Source organism: Bombina bombina, chromosome 5 (assembly GCF_027579735.1).
Source record: "Bombina bombina isolate aBomBom1 chromosome 5, aBomBom1.pri, whole genome shotgun sequence".
NCBI lineage: Eukaryota > Metazoa > Chordata > Amphibia > Anura > Bombinatoridae > Bombina > Bombina bombina.
Genome location: NC_069503.1, coordinates 837,376,396 through 837,394,622, shown reverse-complemented (window position 1 = coordinate 837,394,622; position 18,227 = coordinate 837,376,396). Strand labels below are relative to the sequence as shown.

The following is an 18,227-nucleotide window of genomic DNA, read 5'->3' as shown; positions in this document are numbered from 1 at the left end:
ATATAACTTTAAATATGGACTCCGTAGGGATTGCCTCTGCACAGCCTGTGAGCTAATAGGATGCCGCCCCAGAGAACTTTGTTAAACCTGAGCTGCTATAGTTTTGGATGCCAAAGCAATATTTGTAGATTGAATAGCACTGCATTCTTTAAGAGTTCTATCAGACCTATTCCGTCACATGGCCTACAGCTGCTTTTACAAAAGCACCCACGTAAAAGGTCTCATAGTGCAACATGCATTAAACTATGTTTTTTAATGGTATTGAGAACTGTTATAAATATGTACTTTTGTTATGTTCTGGTATTTATGTAACTTATGGTAGCCAAAAAATAAAATAAAGAAATCTCCAAATGTTACATTTATTACTTTCAACTTTCAGTTAACAACTGTAAGACACATGGTGAAAAACACGGTTTGTAAGTAAATTAATTGCAAACAACAATAAATGGACAAAAAAACCACAGAGTTAGGAATCCAAGAAACTAGAGGTCTAACACAGCCAGGTAGTGAGTTCAAACACACAGGGTAATTGAACATAGCATCTAATTGCTGACTCCATTTCCCTGTGTCAATTATTATTGGATTGTTTATCAAATATTTAGCAAAAATGTTTCTGTTTCCCTGGTCTATGCAAATCCATGCCTTAAAGGGACATGAAACCCAAAAATGTCCTTTTATGATTGAGATAGAACATATAATTATAAACAACTTTCTATTTTACTTCTATTATCTAATCTGCCTAATTATCTTGGTAACCTTTTTTGAAGGAACAGCAATGCACATGAGTGAGTCAATAACATGAGGCATTATGTGCAGCCACCAATCAGAAGCTCTTGAGCCTGCCTAAGTATAATTTTCAACAAAGGATATCAAGAGAACAAAACAAATTAAATAATAGAATTGATTTAAATTGGAAAGTTGTTTAAAATGGCATGCTCTATCTAAATCATATAAGAAAAAATGGGTTTCATGTCCCTTTAATGATTCTACAGCAAGAGCTCATAACTACAGGGTATCATAGCCTTATAAGGTAGATGGGCTGTTAGTTATTCCCAAAAAGAGAACATAGGCAAAGTTATTCTCCCAATGTATCTCAATCTACAATTAGCAACACCCTCTTATCTTAACAAACATTTCAGTAGAAAAAGTGTCTTTCTCAGGGGTTTGGCTAATCTTGTCCTTATATCATGGCAATTAGAAGTTAGTGACAACTGTAGTGACGAACCATAAGGTAGACATAATATTACAGTGCTTATTAGATTTATTCTGCACTGGGTTATCTGTTTTTAGCAATAGAACTGTGACACACTTTAAATAACCTCTTTTGAATGCAACAAATATGTTTTCTCTGATCTTTTATAAAAAAAATACAATATATGGATAATGGTAAAGTCGAGTCTTTAAGTGAACTACAAACTCTGAAAATGGGCGTGACTTTCAAACATTTTGCAAGAATGACAGTTCCTTAATTCCGATGATCAACTACAGTGCAGTATGGAACATATTTGATAAAGAGGGTTATACTGATATTTCAGAAGGAAGAGGCACAAGATAAAAACATTTGAATTCAGTTTGGTCTTCAAAAGATGACCAATGTGCAAGAACAATCAATATTTGCATATTTTAATATTAAATTGTCAATTCACAAAAACATATATTTTTTTCATGTAATAAAAATTCTCTTGAGCAGTGTTTACCTCATAAATGAGTACCGTGATTGTATTCTTTGGCTTTCAAATTCTACAGTACAATAAAAAAATAATGCAATAATGCAAGTATTGTTTACAAAAATACGTCTTAAAAAAAAGCCTTTTAAAAGTATATTCCGGTGATTAACATTGCACTATATAACTGTATATTTTCTATAACGTAGCTTGTGTTTGTTAATAGAAAATGCCTTGAGTAAAGGTTATAAATCCATTTCAAAATATTCTATGCTTTTAGAAAGATATTGCATAGCTATGAAGGAGAATCACAATATTTTCCAGGGTGAAATCTAAAAAGATATTGGAAGTTTTCTCTCAATGGTCAAAATCCACAGTCTATACAAAAAAAAAAAAAAAAATCGATAGTAACATTAACAAAAACATTTTTAAAGGTCCTTTTTCAGTGCTTGTTTCTTTAAGATAACTGGGTGCCAACGAAAGCTTCCAATATACTTTATTCTTTAAAAGGATGAACTTTAGAGATTTGTAGTATTTAGGGTCCACTAAAGATGTCAGAATCTGTAAAACAAAAAAATATCAATACATTATAAATATTGTTGATTTATGAATTAAGCACTTTTTTGGAATTAAAGAGTTAACATATTTAAGGGGCATACATACGGTTAAATTAAGCAATAATATTGAATAAATTAAGTGTTTCTAAAGCATACTACTTTAAAGGGACACTAAACACCTTGCAATTAAAGGAATATGAAACACAACATTTCATTATCTAATTTGCTTAGTTCTTGATATTCTTTGTTCAAAAGCATACCTAGGTAGGCCCAGGAACCGGGAGCTAGCTGCTGATTGGTGGCTGCAGATATGTGCCTCGTGTCAATGGCTTACCAATGTGTTCAGCTAGCTCCAGGTAGTGCATTGCTGCTCCATCAATAAAGGATACCAAGAGAATAAAGCAAAATTGATAATATAAGTAAATTGGAAAGTTATGTAAAAAGGTATGTTCTGACTGAATCATAAAATAAATATTTGGGGTTTCTTGTCCCTATAAAATATATTTCCATTTTCGTACAATAAAATAACATATCAGCAAAATCTGATCATTTTTAAAATACATGAACATCTTTTTTGCTGCAATAGTTTTTTTAGTAGCCAAACTCCACCCACCATTTGCCTCATTTGGTAGAGCGCATTGCAGCTGACAAGGCTATCCATGGTTATGATGCTAGTTTAGAGTCTACTGTTTTGCAGTTGTTATCTGCTAACGCCGATTATTGAAATAAATGTATCAGGGTTAGCCTTAACAAATATACAGGGTGCATTTCGAGCTATGAGAATTAGAAAATAAAATATTTTCCAAGCTAAATTACATGAAAACAGGGCAAAATAAATAATAAAAGTATTTTTCAAAGTTGTTTTACTACAGATTAGTAAACATTTTATATTAAAGTCTCAATGTGTTTACTTTCCCTTTAAGCTTAAAATTTTACATTTGTTATGGAAATAAAAATAAAGTGATTAGTTGGGACATTCTTTTTACAAAAAGACAATGCTTCAGCAGGACTTAACATTTCACCCAGTGTTATCAATTTAATTCTGTTCTGTAGGAAACAAATTCTATACCAAGCTGAAGATTACAATAATAAAAACTAGATGTGTGCACACAGCAGTTTTGTTTACTGACGAATGTGGAAGTAGGAGGCTATTTTCGGTATTCGGCTCTTTTCAGAGCCGAATATCCTCTTGTGCAAAACCAGGCGTCAGTGTGTTTCACTTGCACAAGAGGATAATCAGCTCTGTGAAGAGATGAATACTGAAAATGGCCTAATGAAACTGCCAAATGCACATATCTAAAGCCATTAGTATGAGATTATCCTTTTTCTTAAAAATCAGAAATTGTTTGTGAACCCCAGCTCATCACAAGAAGACCCGAGGTAACAACCATGGGGTCGATCCGATAAAAATCGTCGCCCGCAAAAGCCGGCGACGCCAAGAATTGCGCGGATTTGGTATCCTATATACGGCGTAAGCTAGAAGTTACGCGCGTATATTTCTGCCGTCGCCCGCAGTTTTTTGGGCCATAGGCAGGTATACCAAACCCGCGCAGTTTGGTATCCAATATGCAGCGTAAGGACTTACGTGGCGAAAATGGAGAAAACTTACTCCATTTTCACCTCGCCACAAAAAGCAGCCGTAAGAAGCCTTACGCTGACTATTGGAGCCCCGTAACTCCCTAAACTAGCTGCTAAAATAAACCTAACACCTAACGCATGCGCAATGTCTATCTACCTGTCAACCGCGATCTTCTAAAATAAACCTAACACCTAACGCATGCGCAATGTCTATCTACCTGTCAACCGCGATCTTCTAAAATAAACCTAACACCTAACGCATGCGCAATGTCTATCTCCCTGTCAACCGCGATCCCCCCCCCCCCCCAAATCCCTAATAAAGTTATTACCCCCTAAAACGCCGCTCCCGGACCCCGCCGCCATCTACATAAACTAACCCCCTACTGTGAGCCCCTAAAACCGCCGCCATCTACCTTATCTATCCCGTAATCTGACCCCTTACACCGCCGCCACCTATATAAAAATTATTAACCCCTAATTTAATCTACCTACCCCGCCGCCAGCTATGTTATCTATATTAACCCTAAGTATATTATAGTTAATATAGTTATTACATTATATATATTAACTATATTAACCCTAATTATATTAGGGTTAATATAGTTAATATAGTTACTATAGTATTTATATTAACTATATTAACTCTATCTAACCCTAACACCCCTAACTAAATTTATATTAAATTAATCTAATTAATTTATAAACTAAAATATTCCTATTTAAATCTAAATACTTACCTATAAAATAAACCCTAAGATAGCTACAATATAATTAATAATTACATTATAGCTATGTTAGGGTTAATATTTATTTTACAGGTAAATAGTTAATTATTTTAACTAGGTATAATAGATATTAAATAGTTATTAACTATTTAATATCTACCTAGTTAAAATAATTACCCAATTACCTGTAAAATAAATCCTAACCTAAATTACAAATACACCTACACTATCAATAAATTTAATAAACTACTAACATCTATCTAAAAATACAATTAAATTAACTAAACTAAATTACAAAAAAAAGACAAACACTAAATTACAAAAAATAAAAAAAAGATTACAAGATTTTTAAGCTAATTACACCTATTCTAAGCCCCCTAATAAAATAATAAACCCCCAAAATAACAAAAATTCCCTGCCCTATTCTAAATTAAACAAATTTCAAAGCTCTTTACCTTACCAGCCCTTAAAAGGGCCTTTTGTGGGGCATGCCCCAAAGAATTCAGCTCTTTTGCATTCAACAAATACAATCACCCCCCCCCCCCCATTACAACCCACCACCCACATACCCCTATTCTAAACCCACCCAAACCCCCCTTAAAAAATCCTAACACTACCCCCCTGAAGATCTCCCTACCTTGTCTTCACCACACCGGGCCGAACTCCTGATCCGATCCGGGCGATGTCGTCCTCCAAGCGGCAAAGAAGAATTCTTCCTCCGGCGACGTCTTCCTCCAAGCGGCAGCAAAGTCTTCATTCTTCCGGCGGCATCTTCAATCTTCTTTCTTCGCTCCGCCGCCGCGGAGCATCCATCCCGGCCGACTGCTAAACTTGGAATGAGGTACCTTTAAATGACGTCATCCAAGATGGCGTCCGCCGAATTCCGATTGGCTGATAGGATTCTATCAGCCAATCGGAATTAAGTTAAAAAAATCTGATTGGCTGATTGAATCAGCCAATCAGATTCAAGTTCAATCCGATTGGCTGATCCAATCAGCCAATCAGATTGAGCTCGCATTCTATTGGCTGATCGGAACAGCCAATAGAATGCGAGCTCAATCTGATTGGCTGATTGGATCAGCCAATCGGATTGAACTTGAATCTGATTGGCTGATTCAATCAGCCAATCAGATTTTTTTTAACTTAATTCCGATTGGCTGATAGAATCCTATCAGCCAATCGGAATTCGGCGGACGCCATCTTGGATGACGTCATTTAAAGGTACCTCATTCCAAGTTTAGCAGTCGGCCGGGATGGATGCTCCGCGGCGGCGGAGCGAAGAAAGAAGATTGAAGATGCCGCCGGAAGAATGAAGACTTTGCTGCCGCTTGGAGGAAGACGTCGCCGGAGGAAGAATTCTTCTTTGCCGCTTGGAGGACGACATCGCCCGGATCGGATCAGGAGTTCGGCCCGGTGTGGTGAAGACAAGGTAGGGAGATCTTCAGGGGGGTAGTGTTAGGATTTTTTAAGGGGGGTTTGGGTGGGTTTAGAATAGGGGTATGTGGGTGGTGGGTTGTAATGGGGGGGGGGGGGTGATTGTATTTGTTGAATGCAAAAGAGCTGAATTCTTTGGGGCATGCCCCACAAAAGGCCCTTTTAAGGGCTGGTAAGGTAAAGAGCTTTGAAATTTGTTTAATTTAGAATAGGGCAGGGAATTTTTGTTATTTTGGGGGTTTATTATTTTATTAGGGGGCTTAGAATAGGTGTAATTAGCTTAAAAATCTTGTAATCTTTTTTTTATTTTTTGTAATTTAGTGTTTGTTTTTTTTTGTAATTTAGTTTAGTTAATTTAATTGTATTTTTAGATAGATGTTAGTAGTTTATTAAATTTATTGATAGTGTAGGTGTATTTGTAACTTAGGTTAGGATTTATTTTACAGGTAATTGGGTAATTATTTTAACTAGGTAGATATTAAATAGTTAATAACTATTTAATATCTATTATACCTAGTTAAAATAATTAACTATTTACCTGTAAAATAAATATTAACCCTAACATAGCTATAATGTAATTATTAATTATATTGTAGCTATCTTAGGGTTTATTTTATAGGTAAGTATTTAGATTTAAATAGGAATATTTTAGTTTATAAATTAATTAGATTAATTTAATATACATTTAGTTAGGGGTGTTAGGGTTAGATAGAGTTAATATAGTTAATATAAATACTATAGTAACTATATTAACTATATTAACCCTAATATAATTAGGGTTAATATAGTTAATATATATAATGTAATACCTATATTAACTATAATATACTTAGGGTTAATATAGATAATATAGCTGGCGGCAGGGTAGGTAGATTAAATTAGGGGTTAATCATTTTAATAGAGATGGCGGCGGTGTTAGGGGCTCACTTTAGGGGGTTATAGATATAATATAGCTGGCGGCGGGGTACGGGAGCGGCGGTTTAGGGGTTAATAATTTTATTAGGTTGCGGCGGGGTAAAGGAGCGGCGGTTTAGGGGTTAATAGCATTTTTATTGTTAGGCTAGTGAGGGGGGATAGCGGATAGAGGGTTAGACAGTGCGGGCTATGTTAGGGAGGCGTGTTAGACAGTGCGGGCTATGTTAGGGAGGCGTGTTAGACAGTGCGGGCTATGTTAGGGAGGCGTGTTAGACAGTGCGGGTGTTTTAGACTTTAGTCAGGTTTTATAGGCGCCGGCAGATTCTAACGTGGCGCAAGTCACTGGCGACGCCAGAAATTTGTACTTACGCAGATTTCTGGACATCGCTGGTTTGTGAGACTTACGGCACGTTAGCATCTGACGGCGACCTATATGGGATAGCTCGAGTTGCGAGCTGAAAGTGCGGGCGACGCCGGTTCCCTCGCTTGCGCCGCAAACTGCGATCGATATCGGATCGCGCCCCATAGGGCTAGATATAATAATAAATCAAGCATATCATGTCAGGTTTCTGAAGTCCCTCAAGCAATTCTAAAACTTTAAATAAAAGTTTTTTTCAATGGCTTAGAAGTATTCACTGCATATCTGAATGCAAAATAAGACAAACTGTAATATATTAGTCAAGCTTTATATTACCCAAGGACTTCACACATTTATGATTGGGGGAAGGGTAGAAAGATTAGGGTAGGGAGGTATGGACCACAGCTGTAGATTGTCCCAGTTTCAAGGGACTATACTAACCTTGCCCAGTGCCCACTAAAAACCCATTCATGCCTGCTATTGGTCTGTAAACACCCACAAACTGCCTAAATATGTCTAAGGACCACCCAGACACATCCTCCCACCTACAAAAACCCATCCCACATTACCGCCCACTATCCACCTATGACACCCTGTCCCTTTTGATACATCTCCTCCCACAAAATGACTACAAGCCTTTTTTAACCTCCTGAGTCCCATAGTGTCATCTATAAATGTTATGAGGTATGCACAATATATCCAATATATATATATAAAACACATTTTGCTACTGTTGTTACAATATGGATCATATAAGTTAGTTTACATATTGCAGTTTTGGCTTCCAATATAATTTACTTAGATATGGGTAAACATGTTGGGGAAAACAGGTATGGTTGATATAGGATACCTAAATGCATATCAAGGGACATTGCACTCAAAAATGTCATCTATGTGAAAGAGCAGCATTTAAACATACTAGTAAGTATGGTTTAATATCTGTTTTAATTTAAAGTTCCTACTAATGCTATTTGACTTATGCACTTCCGACTAATGAGCATTATATGGAAGTGCCTATCAACCAATAGGCATTATAAGGAAGAGCCTATCAACCAATAAGCATTAGCAGGAAATGCCTATCAACCAATGAGCATTAGCAGAAAGTGCCTATCAACCAATAGGCATCATCAGGAAGAGCCTATCAACCAATGAGCATTAACAGGAAGTGCCTATCAACCAATGAGTAAAATATATTCAACATGATTTTTTTAAAGTACAGTTTCCCTTTATATGCAAACATGAATATCAGAAAACTGCTATTAGTAATTGAAGCATCAACTACAAATAAACTACAGGTGTGAAATTTGGAAACCACAAATCTCTCCAGTATAAAACTTCATGGGTGAGTGAGAGATGCTATTTGCATTTTATTTACAAGTACAGACACTGAACATAGCTAAGCCAACTCACTTTAAAATGGAGTTTCATTGCCATAATTCTTTAAATGCTGTTTCTGGGCATCATATTCCTAACACTATGTACTGTACTTCTTAGCATTGTAATTAGGAATGGTCTAAGTATGCTATTGGTAATATTGCTAGTCTACATCTACTATATACAAAAGTTTATTCATCCCTGCTGAAAGCTTGCCACTTGTATCACTGAGTCTTCTAAATAGAGTATTAGGTAATGAAGTACACTATCCAAAACAAATTTCAGGTTTATTAAATAAGAACTACATTGTAGCCAATAAGAGAAGTAGTTTTCTGGCATCTGCTGTGTCAATAATAATAATTCCAAACTGAAGTATATAGCATTTGTGGCTGATTCTCGCTGGGTCTTTAAAGGAAACACAGTGTGTTCTTAACCTATCACCTATTGACAGGAAATAGGCGCACAGCTGTAGTGCTTAACATTTTAGACAAATACTGAGGAAGTGTCTTGCAAAAGGTTAAAGAACCAGACTTCTTGGAAACAAAACCACCCGTTTATAAAGGTTGTCCATTGATTCTGTCAGATTACTGATATGCAGCCAATATATTGGTTTAAATTTAAATTACCATACTTGAAACTCTGTATTGCTGGGTAAACACCCATATTTATTATGATATAAAGTCATCTATTCTCTCCTCATAACAGATTAAATCTCAAATATAGCCAAAACAAAAAAGTAAAAAAGGTTAAAAAGAAAATGTAAGTCACAGTGAGAAGTTTTTTGATTGTTTTGCATTTTGGCATTTCAAGTCCAAGGTAAAACAGAATAACCAAAGAATCATTAGTGCGGCCAGACATTTCTTTAGCACACTATATACTTTCAATGGATTGCATGACCACACTAAACATCGCTCATATTACTAGTGTGTATGTGTATATGGAGAGCAACACTTGTATATCCCCAGGATCAGTAGGTGCCCAAGAGCTGTCTCTGCACTTCCTAAGATCACTTCTTCAGCTTTTTCTCTTATACAAAAGAACTTTGTACTTCATGTGACTCAGATGACCACATTGACTGACGTGCCTCCTGTGTAAGTGTTGTGTTAAGTCCTTGACTTCCAAAGCAGATTTCAATAGCTTACAGTGCCTTATCATCTCTGCGAGTGAGATTAAAAGTGTCCCAAAGAGTGTCCTCAAGACCGGATGTACCCCTGGGTCAATCGCCTCTTGTAAGATACAGCACAAGTTTTGAAGTTTTTTGGGAGAAAACTGTGAGACGGCAGCGGTCCCATTTAAGGGGAGTATTTTAGCTATACCATATTATCTTGTTTCTATCTTTATATATATATAATATATATATATGTTTATAATTAAAATAATGTATAACAAGTGTTACAAAGACATATGGTATATGTCAAGGTGTTTGACAGGGAAGGGCTAAAAAGTATATATATATATGTGTGTGTGTGTGTGTGTATTTGTATGTGTGTTTGTATATATTTGTATGTATGTATATACTGTATATATATGTGTGTGTGTGTATTTGTATGTGTGTTTGTATATATTTGTATGTATGTATATACTGTATATATATGTATATATATATATATATGTGTGTGTGTGTGTGTGTATTTGTATGTGTGTTTGTATATATTTGTATGTATGTATATACTGTATATATATGTATATATATATATATATGTGTGTGTGTGTGTGTGTATTTGTATGTGTGTTTGTATATATTTGTATGTATGTATATACTGTATATATATGTATATATATATATATATGTGTGTGTGTGTGTGTGTGTGTGTATTTGTATGTGTGTTTGTATATATTTGTATGTATGTATATACTGTATATATATGTATATATATATATATATGTGTGTGTGTGTGTGTGTGTATTTGTATGTGTGTTTGTATATATTTGTATGTATGTATATACTGTATATATATGTATATATATATATATATATATACTATATATATATATATATATATATATATAAAAGGCAGCTCACGCAACAAGCATTTATGAATTTATTAGCGGCAACATTTCAGCAGGTAATTTTTGCTTCTAGAAAGAGGTCAGGAAAAAATCCTTGCGAAACTATTTATTCCAACTGTGGCTCTTCTATGGCTTTATAAATGACAGTACCTAAGCTACCATACAATGTTTTTGCACAGGAATTCAGATGGATAGGAACAGTGCCAAAGATCTTTACTGATTTATTAAAATATAAATAACACCTCTTACCTTTGTCCTTGTCTTTCTCACAAATGAAATTATTAAAGTCTTGACAATGAAAATCATTCCATAAGCCTGAGTATATTAAACCAGCACAGTCTTCCCCAGGTCCTCCATTTTCATGATTCCAGTTGTCGGGCTGCCCCTCCTTCCAGTTCCTGTAATTTACATTATAGTAGGAATATTAGTTCAGTTACACTGACAATACTACTGGGAACATTAATAGAAGCATTTGCATATTTATTTTAAAAATATTTAGGCTTTTCAAATAAATTTTCAGAACTAAAACAAAATCACAATGGAGACTTTTCAAGGCTAAACTTGCTACATATTTTCCCTACTTGTTTTAACAGGTAAGAACTGCAAAACAATGCATTTTACACTAACAATATGCTCGTGGCTAGCCTTGCTGTCTGCAGATTGGCTCCTCCAAATTAGGCAAGTGGTGAGTGGAGTTGGGCTATAAGAAACAGCAAACAAGATCTGTTTTACAAATGTATAGACTTGGCTGATATGGTATTTTATAGCAAGACACTAGAAGTGTTCTGTGGTTACAAAGTGTTACACTGTTCCCTTAACGTATTATCAACGCAAGATGTAATCAGATTGTTCTATTCCATGTTTACCGACTATTCCAGTTATCAAATGAACCTACATGGCCTAAACCTCAGAGAACAGTGACTATAGACAAGCAAACTTATAAACATACACAGCACAATATAAATAACACTCAGCATTGTCGTATTTATCTTCAGCTATTGAATATAATGCCCTAGATTACAAGTGGAGCGTTACTGAAAGCGCAGGATGCACTATCAATATCGCTGGACCAATTTAGGATTAGCGTGCAAATTGGTATTACAATTCGATGGTAAAGAAGAATTATAAGAGAATGTTTAGCACAACTGGCATCCCTATACTATCAATGGATATTGCGGCCGTACTAAACATCGCTCATATTGCAAGTTGAATGTTACCAGTAGAGGACCAACTTAACAGAGGGCACTGGTGCACAGCTTTTTTTTCTGGGATTCCCAAAGGTAACTCAGCAATAAGATATAGTAGTATACCAAACAGAAAAAGAAGCAGTCTGCCAGGAACGAACAGCAGCTCAATAGTCTGTTCTATGGCCTGGTTGCCACCTGGGAGTAGCTTCTTTCTGCCCAATTGTGCTTTTCACAGAGGAAAACTTTCCTGTAGTATATCAGTCTGATCCCGCCGACAAGGTCAGTCCAGCCCCGAAATACCAGGCAATTCTCCTCTGAACAATTAAAACGGCAACCCCAGACAATCATTTTGGCTTTATCTGGGCCTCGTCAGTGAAGTGCAGCCATATCCCTCTAAGCACATTGGGCAAGGAGTCCACGTCTGGTTTTCCCCATCACCCTTAGGGAGACTATACCCAGGGTCATATTTACATATGCAAAACAGAAAGAGAAACAGTCTGCCAGGAACAAACAGCAGCTCAATAGCCAGTTCTATGGCATGGTTGCCACCCGGGAGTAGCTTCTTTCTGCCCAATCAGTCCAGCCCCGGTATTACAAGTCGATGGCAAAGAAGAATTAACAGAGAATGTTATCCACAGCTGGCATCCCTATACTTTCATATTTTCATATTTCATATTGCGGCCGTACTAAACATCGCTCATATTGCAAGTTGAATGTTACCAGTAGAGGACCTACTTAACAGACGGCACTGGTGCACAGCTTTTTTTCTAAAGGTGACTCAGTAGTAAAATATATTAGTAATATACATGCTGCTTTGTATAATGAAAGATAGATAGATAGATAGATATAGATAGATAGATAGATAGATAGATAGATATGTAAGGGTCTTGCTCTTACCCAATAGAGCTGCTGTAATAACTGGAGTAAGAAAGAGAAATTACATCTGGGAAGGGGGAGGAGAAAGTACTGCTGGGAGAGAAGAACATGGTGCTAAAAAGAAATGTGTGGAGTTTACACAGACTTGGAGATGGGAAAAGAATGTTGCTGTTTCTAACCTGGAAGAAGTTATTCAGAGTGTATGAATACTAGGGATGGGCGAATGTGATGAAAGTACAATTTGCTTGGTAGAACAAATAGTTCTGTGGAGATTCGTTTTGGACGTTCGAATGTTGACCGGTTTTTGAAAGTTACTTTAATATTTTGAATGTTCATAATTAGATCGAGTATCCACATTCGAAATTTCGAATGAAAAATTTGATTTAACAAATACTATTCAGAAGTTCAATAGTTCATGTGGTAGGGAATTTTGTAAACTGATACATAATAGATACAAATATATTGATTCACATTTTTCTATTTCAAATATTGCATAATTTCAATATTACATTTAAAGAGAGCATTAGAAATACTATTACAAATACATTGATTCAAATTTTTCTATTTTGAATGTTGCATCAAGAAAATATTTTAACAGTTTATACTGCCTGAACAGTTTGGACAAATACCTGCACAAACTGGCACAGTTGAATTACAGAACAAACTAATTGTGAATTTGATGCAACTGTAGTAAAGAGGAACCCTGAAGGAAAACATTGACGAAAGGGTTCTGTGACCCCCATGGAGGCCAAGTGAAGGGGTCATATGGGGGTCAGTAGGTTGGGCCTCATGACGGTAGGCGGTGGAAGGTAGTGGAAGTGTGACATTTCAGGATCAGAATGTGCAAGGAGAAGCTACTGCTTTCCTGTGCACAGCTGAATGGCCTGTTGAATGGCAGGTGGATCTTACCTGTCCTGCTGTGGCGGCTTTCAGGAATTTTTCTCAGCAGGTTAGTGCTGATCAGAGGTAGGACGGGAGCATCGAATGGCGACCAGGATGCGCAAGGAGAAGCTCCCGCCCTCCCTCCCCTTTTTCTATGTGGTTGATCTGTATGTCGCAGCTTGTGTGGTGGCGGGGGGAGCTTGCCTATTTTGTGGTGGTTTGGATCAGAGTGTTTGATTGGCAGGGGAGAATTTTATACAAGGGGGCGTGCCCTTCTTAGTGGTAAGATCGGCACGCATTTTGGATGGGCAGGCACCCTGGGGTGTTTTATGGAAATGTTTAACTGATTATTTGATAATGTTATGGATATATTATTTATGGTGTTCAATAAAGCAAGCTACGGCCTTTGTAACCCCACCTTCTTGTGTCATGCGTTTATTTAAGCGGAACGAAAGTGCCTAGTATGGGGGTCAAGTATGACTATTTTTGCAGTGGGAGACACATAGATTGTTGAAATTCAGTAACAAGGGAGAGGTTGTTCATACAGTGTGTATTCAGTATCTCTGAGAAAAAGCTGTTGAGCATTGCATCGATCATAAACAGTGTTTTCTAGCTTTGTTCACAAGCAGCAAAGGGTTATTACATCAGCTAAAATCTGTCAAATAGGGAACTGCACTGGGTAGCACTACCTCAAAATATGTTGCAACAATAGCAATGTATTACATTATTTCATGAGCTCATGAAGGACTATATCAGGAAATTGGTATATTACTGTAGTCATAAGATGTTATAAAATGTCATAAGATACTACGTGCATTGGCAATATAGGAGATATTTGTTATACTGTATTTTATTCCTATTTTAAACCTAACCTTAAACCTACAATAAGGGAAGATATTTCTGATACAGGCGACAATGTAGAGACCCAGTGGGGGGAAATAAAGAGTGCCTGTGTGGTGGGGGGAATCCTAAAAAAATATTACTAGGAACATGCTACAAGTCCCCCAACATTAGTGAACTGGATGAAACTCAACTGCTAATACAAATAGGTAAGGCTGCTAATACCAGTCCTGTAATTATGGGAGATTTTAACTACCCTGATATAAACTGGGCCAATGAAACTAGTAATTCAGCTAAGGGGGATAGATTTATAAATGTTCTCAGGGATAACTTCTTGTCACAATTAATAGAGGCGCCAACTAGGAGTAACACTATATTGGATTTAGTGCTATCAAACAATACAGATATAATATCAAACATAGAAGTCAAAGAACATTTGGGTAACAGTGATCATAACATGGTCACATTTGAAATTTCTTTTCATAAGCAGTGTCTTAAAGGTTTAACCAAGACTTTTATTTTTAAGAAAGCAAAATTCAACGATTTAAGGAAATCATTAAATAACATAAATTGGGACAAAGTATTTGCTAATAAAAATACAGAGGATAAATGGATAACATTTAAAACTTTGTTAAATAAATATACATATCAACAAATACCATATGGTTATAAAAATAAAAATAAAAAATCCAAGCCAATGTGGCTGAATATAAATGTGTTAAGAGAAATTAGGAAAAAATTAGGAAAAAACGTAGGGCATTTAAATTATTCAAAGAAAATAGTACAGACATATTTATAAGGAATGTAACAAAGCATGCAAAAAAGCAATCAAATTAGCCAAAATTGAAAATGAAAAATTAATTGCAAATGATTCTAAATCTAACCCTAAAAGATTATTTAAGTACATAAATAGCAAAAAATCTAAGAAAGAAAATATAGGTACATTAAAATGCGGGGAGGGTAGCATGATTAACAGTGACAGGGAGAAGGCTGAGATACTAAACCAGTTTTTTTCTTCAGTATACACAAGAGAGGAACCATTGGATGATACTTTGGAACAAAATAGAACATGCCAGCCCATACCATTAATTGGGTTATGTATAGAGGATATCAGGAACAAATTGGATAATATTAAGGTAAATAAAATTCCAGGCCCAGACGGAATACACCCAAGGGTGTTGAGGGAACTTAGCACTGTTATAGACAAACCTCTAGTCTTAATTTTTAAAGACTCATTATCCTCTGGCATGGTACCCAAGGATTGACGTAAAGCTGATGTGGTGCCACTCTTCAACAAGGGAAGTAGGGATGATCCAGGAAGCTATAGACCAGTTAGTCTGACATTAATAGTGGGGAAGATATTTGAAGGGATTATAAGGGATTATATTGATGAGCATATTCGTGTAAACAAGATTATGAGTTCTAATCAGCATGGTTTTATGAGAAATAGATCATGTCAAACTAATCTAATTCGATTCTATGAGGAAGTAAGTAAAAATATAGATAAAGGGGAATCAGTTGATGTGATATACTTAGATTTTGCAAAGGCATTTGATACAGTGCCACATGAGAGATTAATGCACAAAATTAAGGGACTGGGAATAGCTGAAAATGTTAGTTTCTGGCTAAATAACTGGATTAAAGATAGGGAGCAACGAGTAGTAGTAAATGGATCATACTCAGATTGGACAAAGGTAATCAGTGGAGTACCCCAGGGATCAGTGCTGGGCCCTATTCTTTTTAATATTTTTATAAATGACTTGGAGCTATAATTAAATAGCGACATCTCTATTTTTGCAGATGATACTAAGTTAAGTAAGGTCATCAGGTCAGAGCAGGATCAACTTTGGTTACAAAGGGACCTGCAAAAATTAGAAGTATGGGCAGGTAAATAGAAAATGAGATTTAATACAGGAAAATGCAAGGTTCTACATTTTGGAAGTAAAAATAAGTAGGCAACATATTATTTAAATGGGACAAGAATTAGCCAAACACAGGAGGAAAGGGATTTGGGAGTAGTAATAGATAACAAGCTAAAGATGGGTGCACAATGCAGGGCAGCAGCTTCAATGGCTAATAAGATACTAGCATGTATTAAAAGTTGACATTGACTCAAGGGAGGAAAGCATTATTCTGTCACTATATAAAGCCCTGGCAAGACCTCACCTTGAGTATGGAGTGCAGTTCTGGGGACCGATTGCAAAAAAAGATATTGCAGAACTAGAAAAAGTTCAGAGAAGGGCCTCAAAGCTAATAAGGGGATTGGAGAATTTAACCTATGAGGAGAGGCTAGCCAAACTGGGTCTGTTTTCTTTAGAAAAAAGGTGCTTAAGAGCTGACATGATTACTTTATATAAATATATTCAAGGCCCATATACAGAGATGGCAGAAGCGCTGTTTATTCCAAGAAAATTGTTTGTGACTAGAGGTCACAATTTAAGATTGGAGGAAAGGAGATTTAATCTCCTGCAACGGAAACGTTTTTTCACTGTAAGAGCAATAACATTTTGGAACTCATTACCAAAGGAGGTAGTGAATGCCAATACCCTAGATACATTTAAAAACTATTTGGATACATTTATGTCTATAAACAAAATTCATGGATATGATTGCTAGTACTATGTTACTATGTTACTATGTTATTGGTTAAACTACTTTATAATAATCAAAGCAACATTTTAAAAAACAAGTTTCACTTTCACCTGTCTCAGGGAAGGTCAGGAAAAGGGTGCTACAGATAGATAGATAGATAGATAGACCTGCAACTAGCACTAATAAAAAGCTCCCGTGCATTAGGATTGTGCATATTATGCACATGCCTATGTATAGACTGGGTGGTATGCCCCCCCCCCCCAGCACTTAGGCACTGGTATCACTGCACATGCTGCACCAATGGTTGTTCTTCCCCTGAGCGCAACACATAACATCACTGAAAACCCTAACATGAGACTTGAGACCTGAAGAAAAGTGTTAAAGCTACAAAAAGGTTTAACAAAATTCATAGAAATATACAAAAATAAAGTATTACACTCATATTTACACATAATAAATATAAAATATGTTACTTATTAAATTAAAAGGGATATGGTATACAGTGTTCCCTCTAAGGCCAGTTTTGTGTGCGGCCCAGAAGTGAAACAGTTAATAAGAGAACCATACTTTCCAGTCTGCATTGTGCAATGTTTGCTAATGGCTGGGTGTGGTTACTTGACTAACTGTTTCACTGCTGGGCCACACAAAAAACTGGTCTTAGAGGCAACAGTGATGGTATATGTCAAAGTGTTTATCTGGGAAGGGCTCAAAAGTGTATGCATTTGTATGTGCGTATGTATATATGTGTTTATATATGTGTTTATATGTGTAAATATGTGTGCACGCACACATGTATACACACACACATATATATAAACTTTTGAGCCCTTTCCCAATTAAACACCTGGACACATAAAATATCCATTAAACAAATTGAATATGTTTTTGTTTGTTTGTTCCCCCCCCCCATAGAAATGTTTCAAATACCTTTGTTTTTCTCTTATAAGAAAATGTTCTTTTTAATTTTAAATCTCTCTCTCGCTATATATATATATCTTTTATGCACAATGGGCTAAATTACAAATGGAGCGCTAATTTAATGTGCGCCCATAAACAGGCAAATGTACCTGTTTACAGGCGCACGTTAAATTACCAGCCATCACAAGTGGCTGGTAAATGCTACCGTGAGCTTCTGGTATCACTTTGCGCTCAAGTTCATTAACCAGAGATCAGATCATCTGGTTAATGAAAAAATGTTCCCCAATTGCCCCCAAAATAAAGTGTAAGGTTCATTT

The 18,227-nt window shown here is 36.0% G+C and overlaps 1 protein-coding gene across 2 annotated transcripts in view; it reads right to left on the bottom strand.

Annotated features, from left to right (window-relative positions):
- Positions 1-340: 340 nt before the first annotated feature.
- Positions 341-18,227, bottom strand: part of COLEC12 (collectin subfamily member 12) — a 254,612-nt gene continuing 236,725 nt past the window's right edge. For both annotated transcript variants that reach the window (XM_053714964.1, XM_053714965.1), the window contains exons 9-10: positions 10,865-11,013; positions 341-2,225 (exon numbers count right to left, since the gene is read on the bottom strand). In XM_053714964.1, the coding sequence (XP_053570939.1) occupies positions 2,200-2,225; positions 10,865-11,013 (175 nt within the window). In that variant the 3' untranslated portion in view covers positions 341-2,199. The remainder of the gene's footprint in view (positions 2,226-10,864; positions 11,014-18,227) is intronic.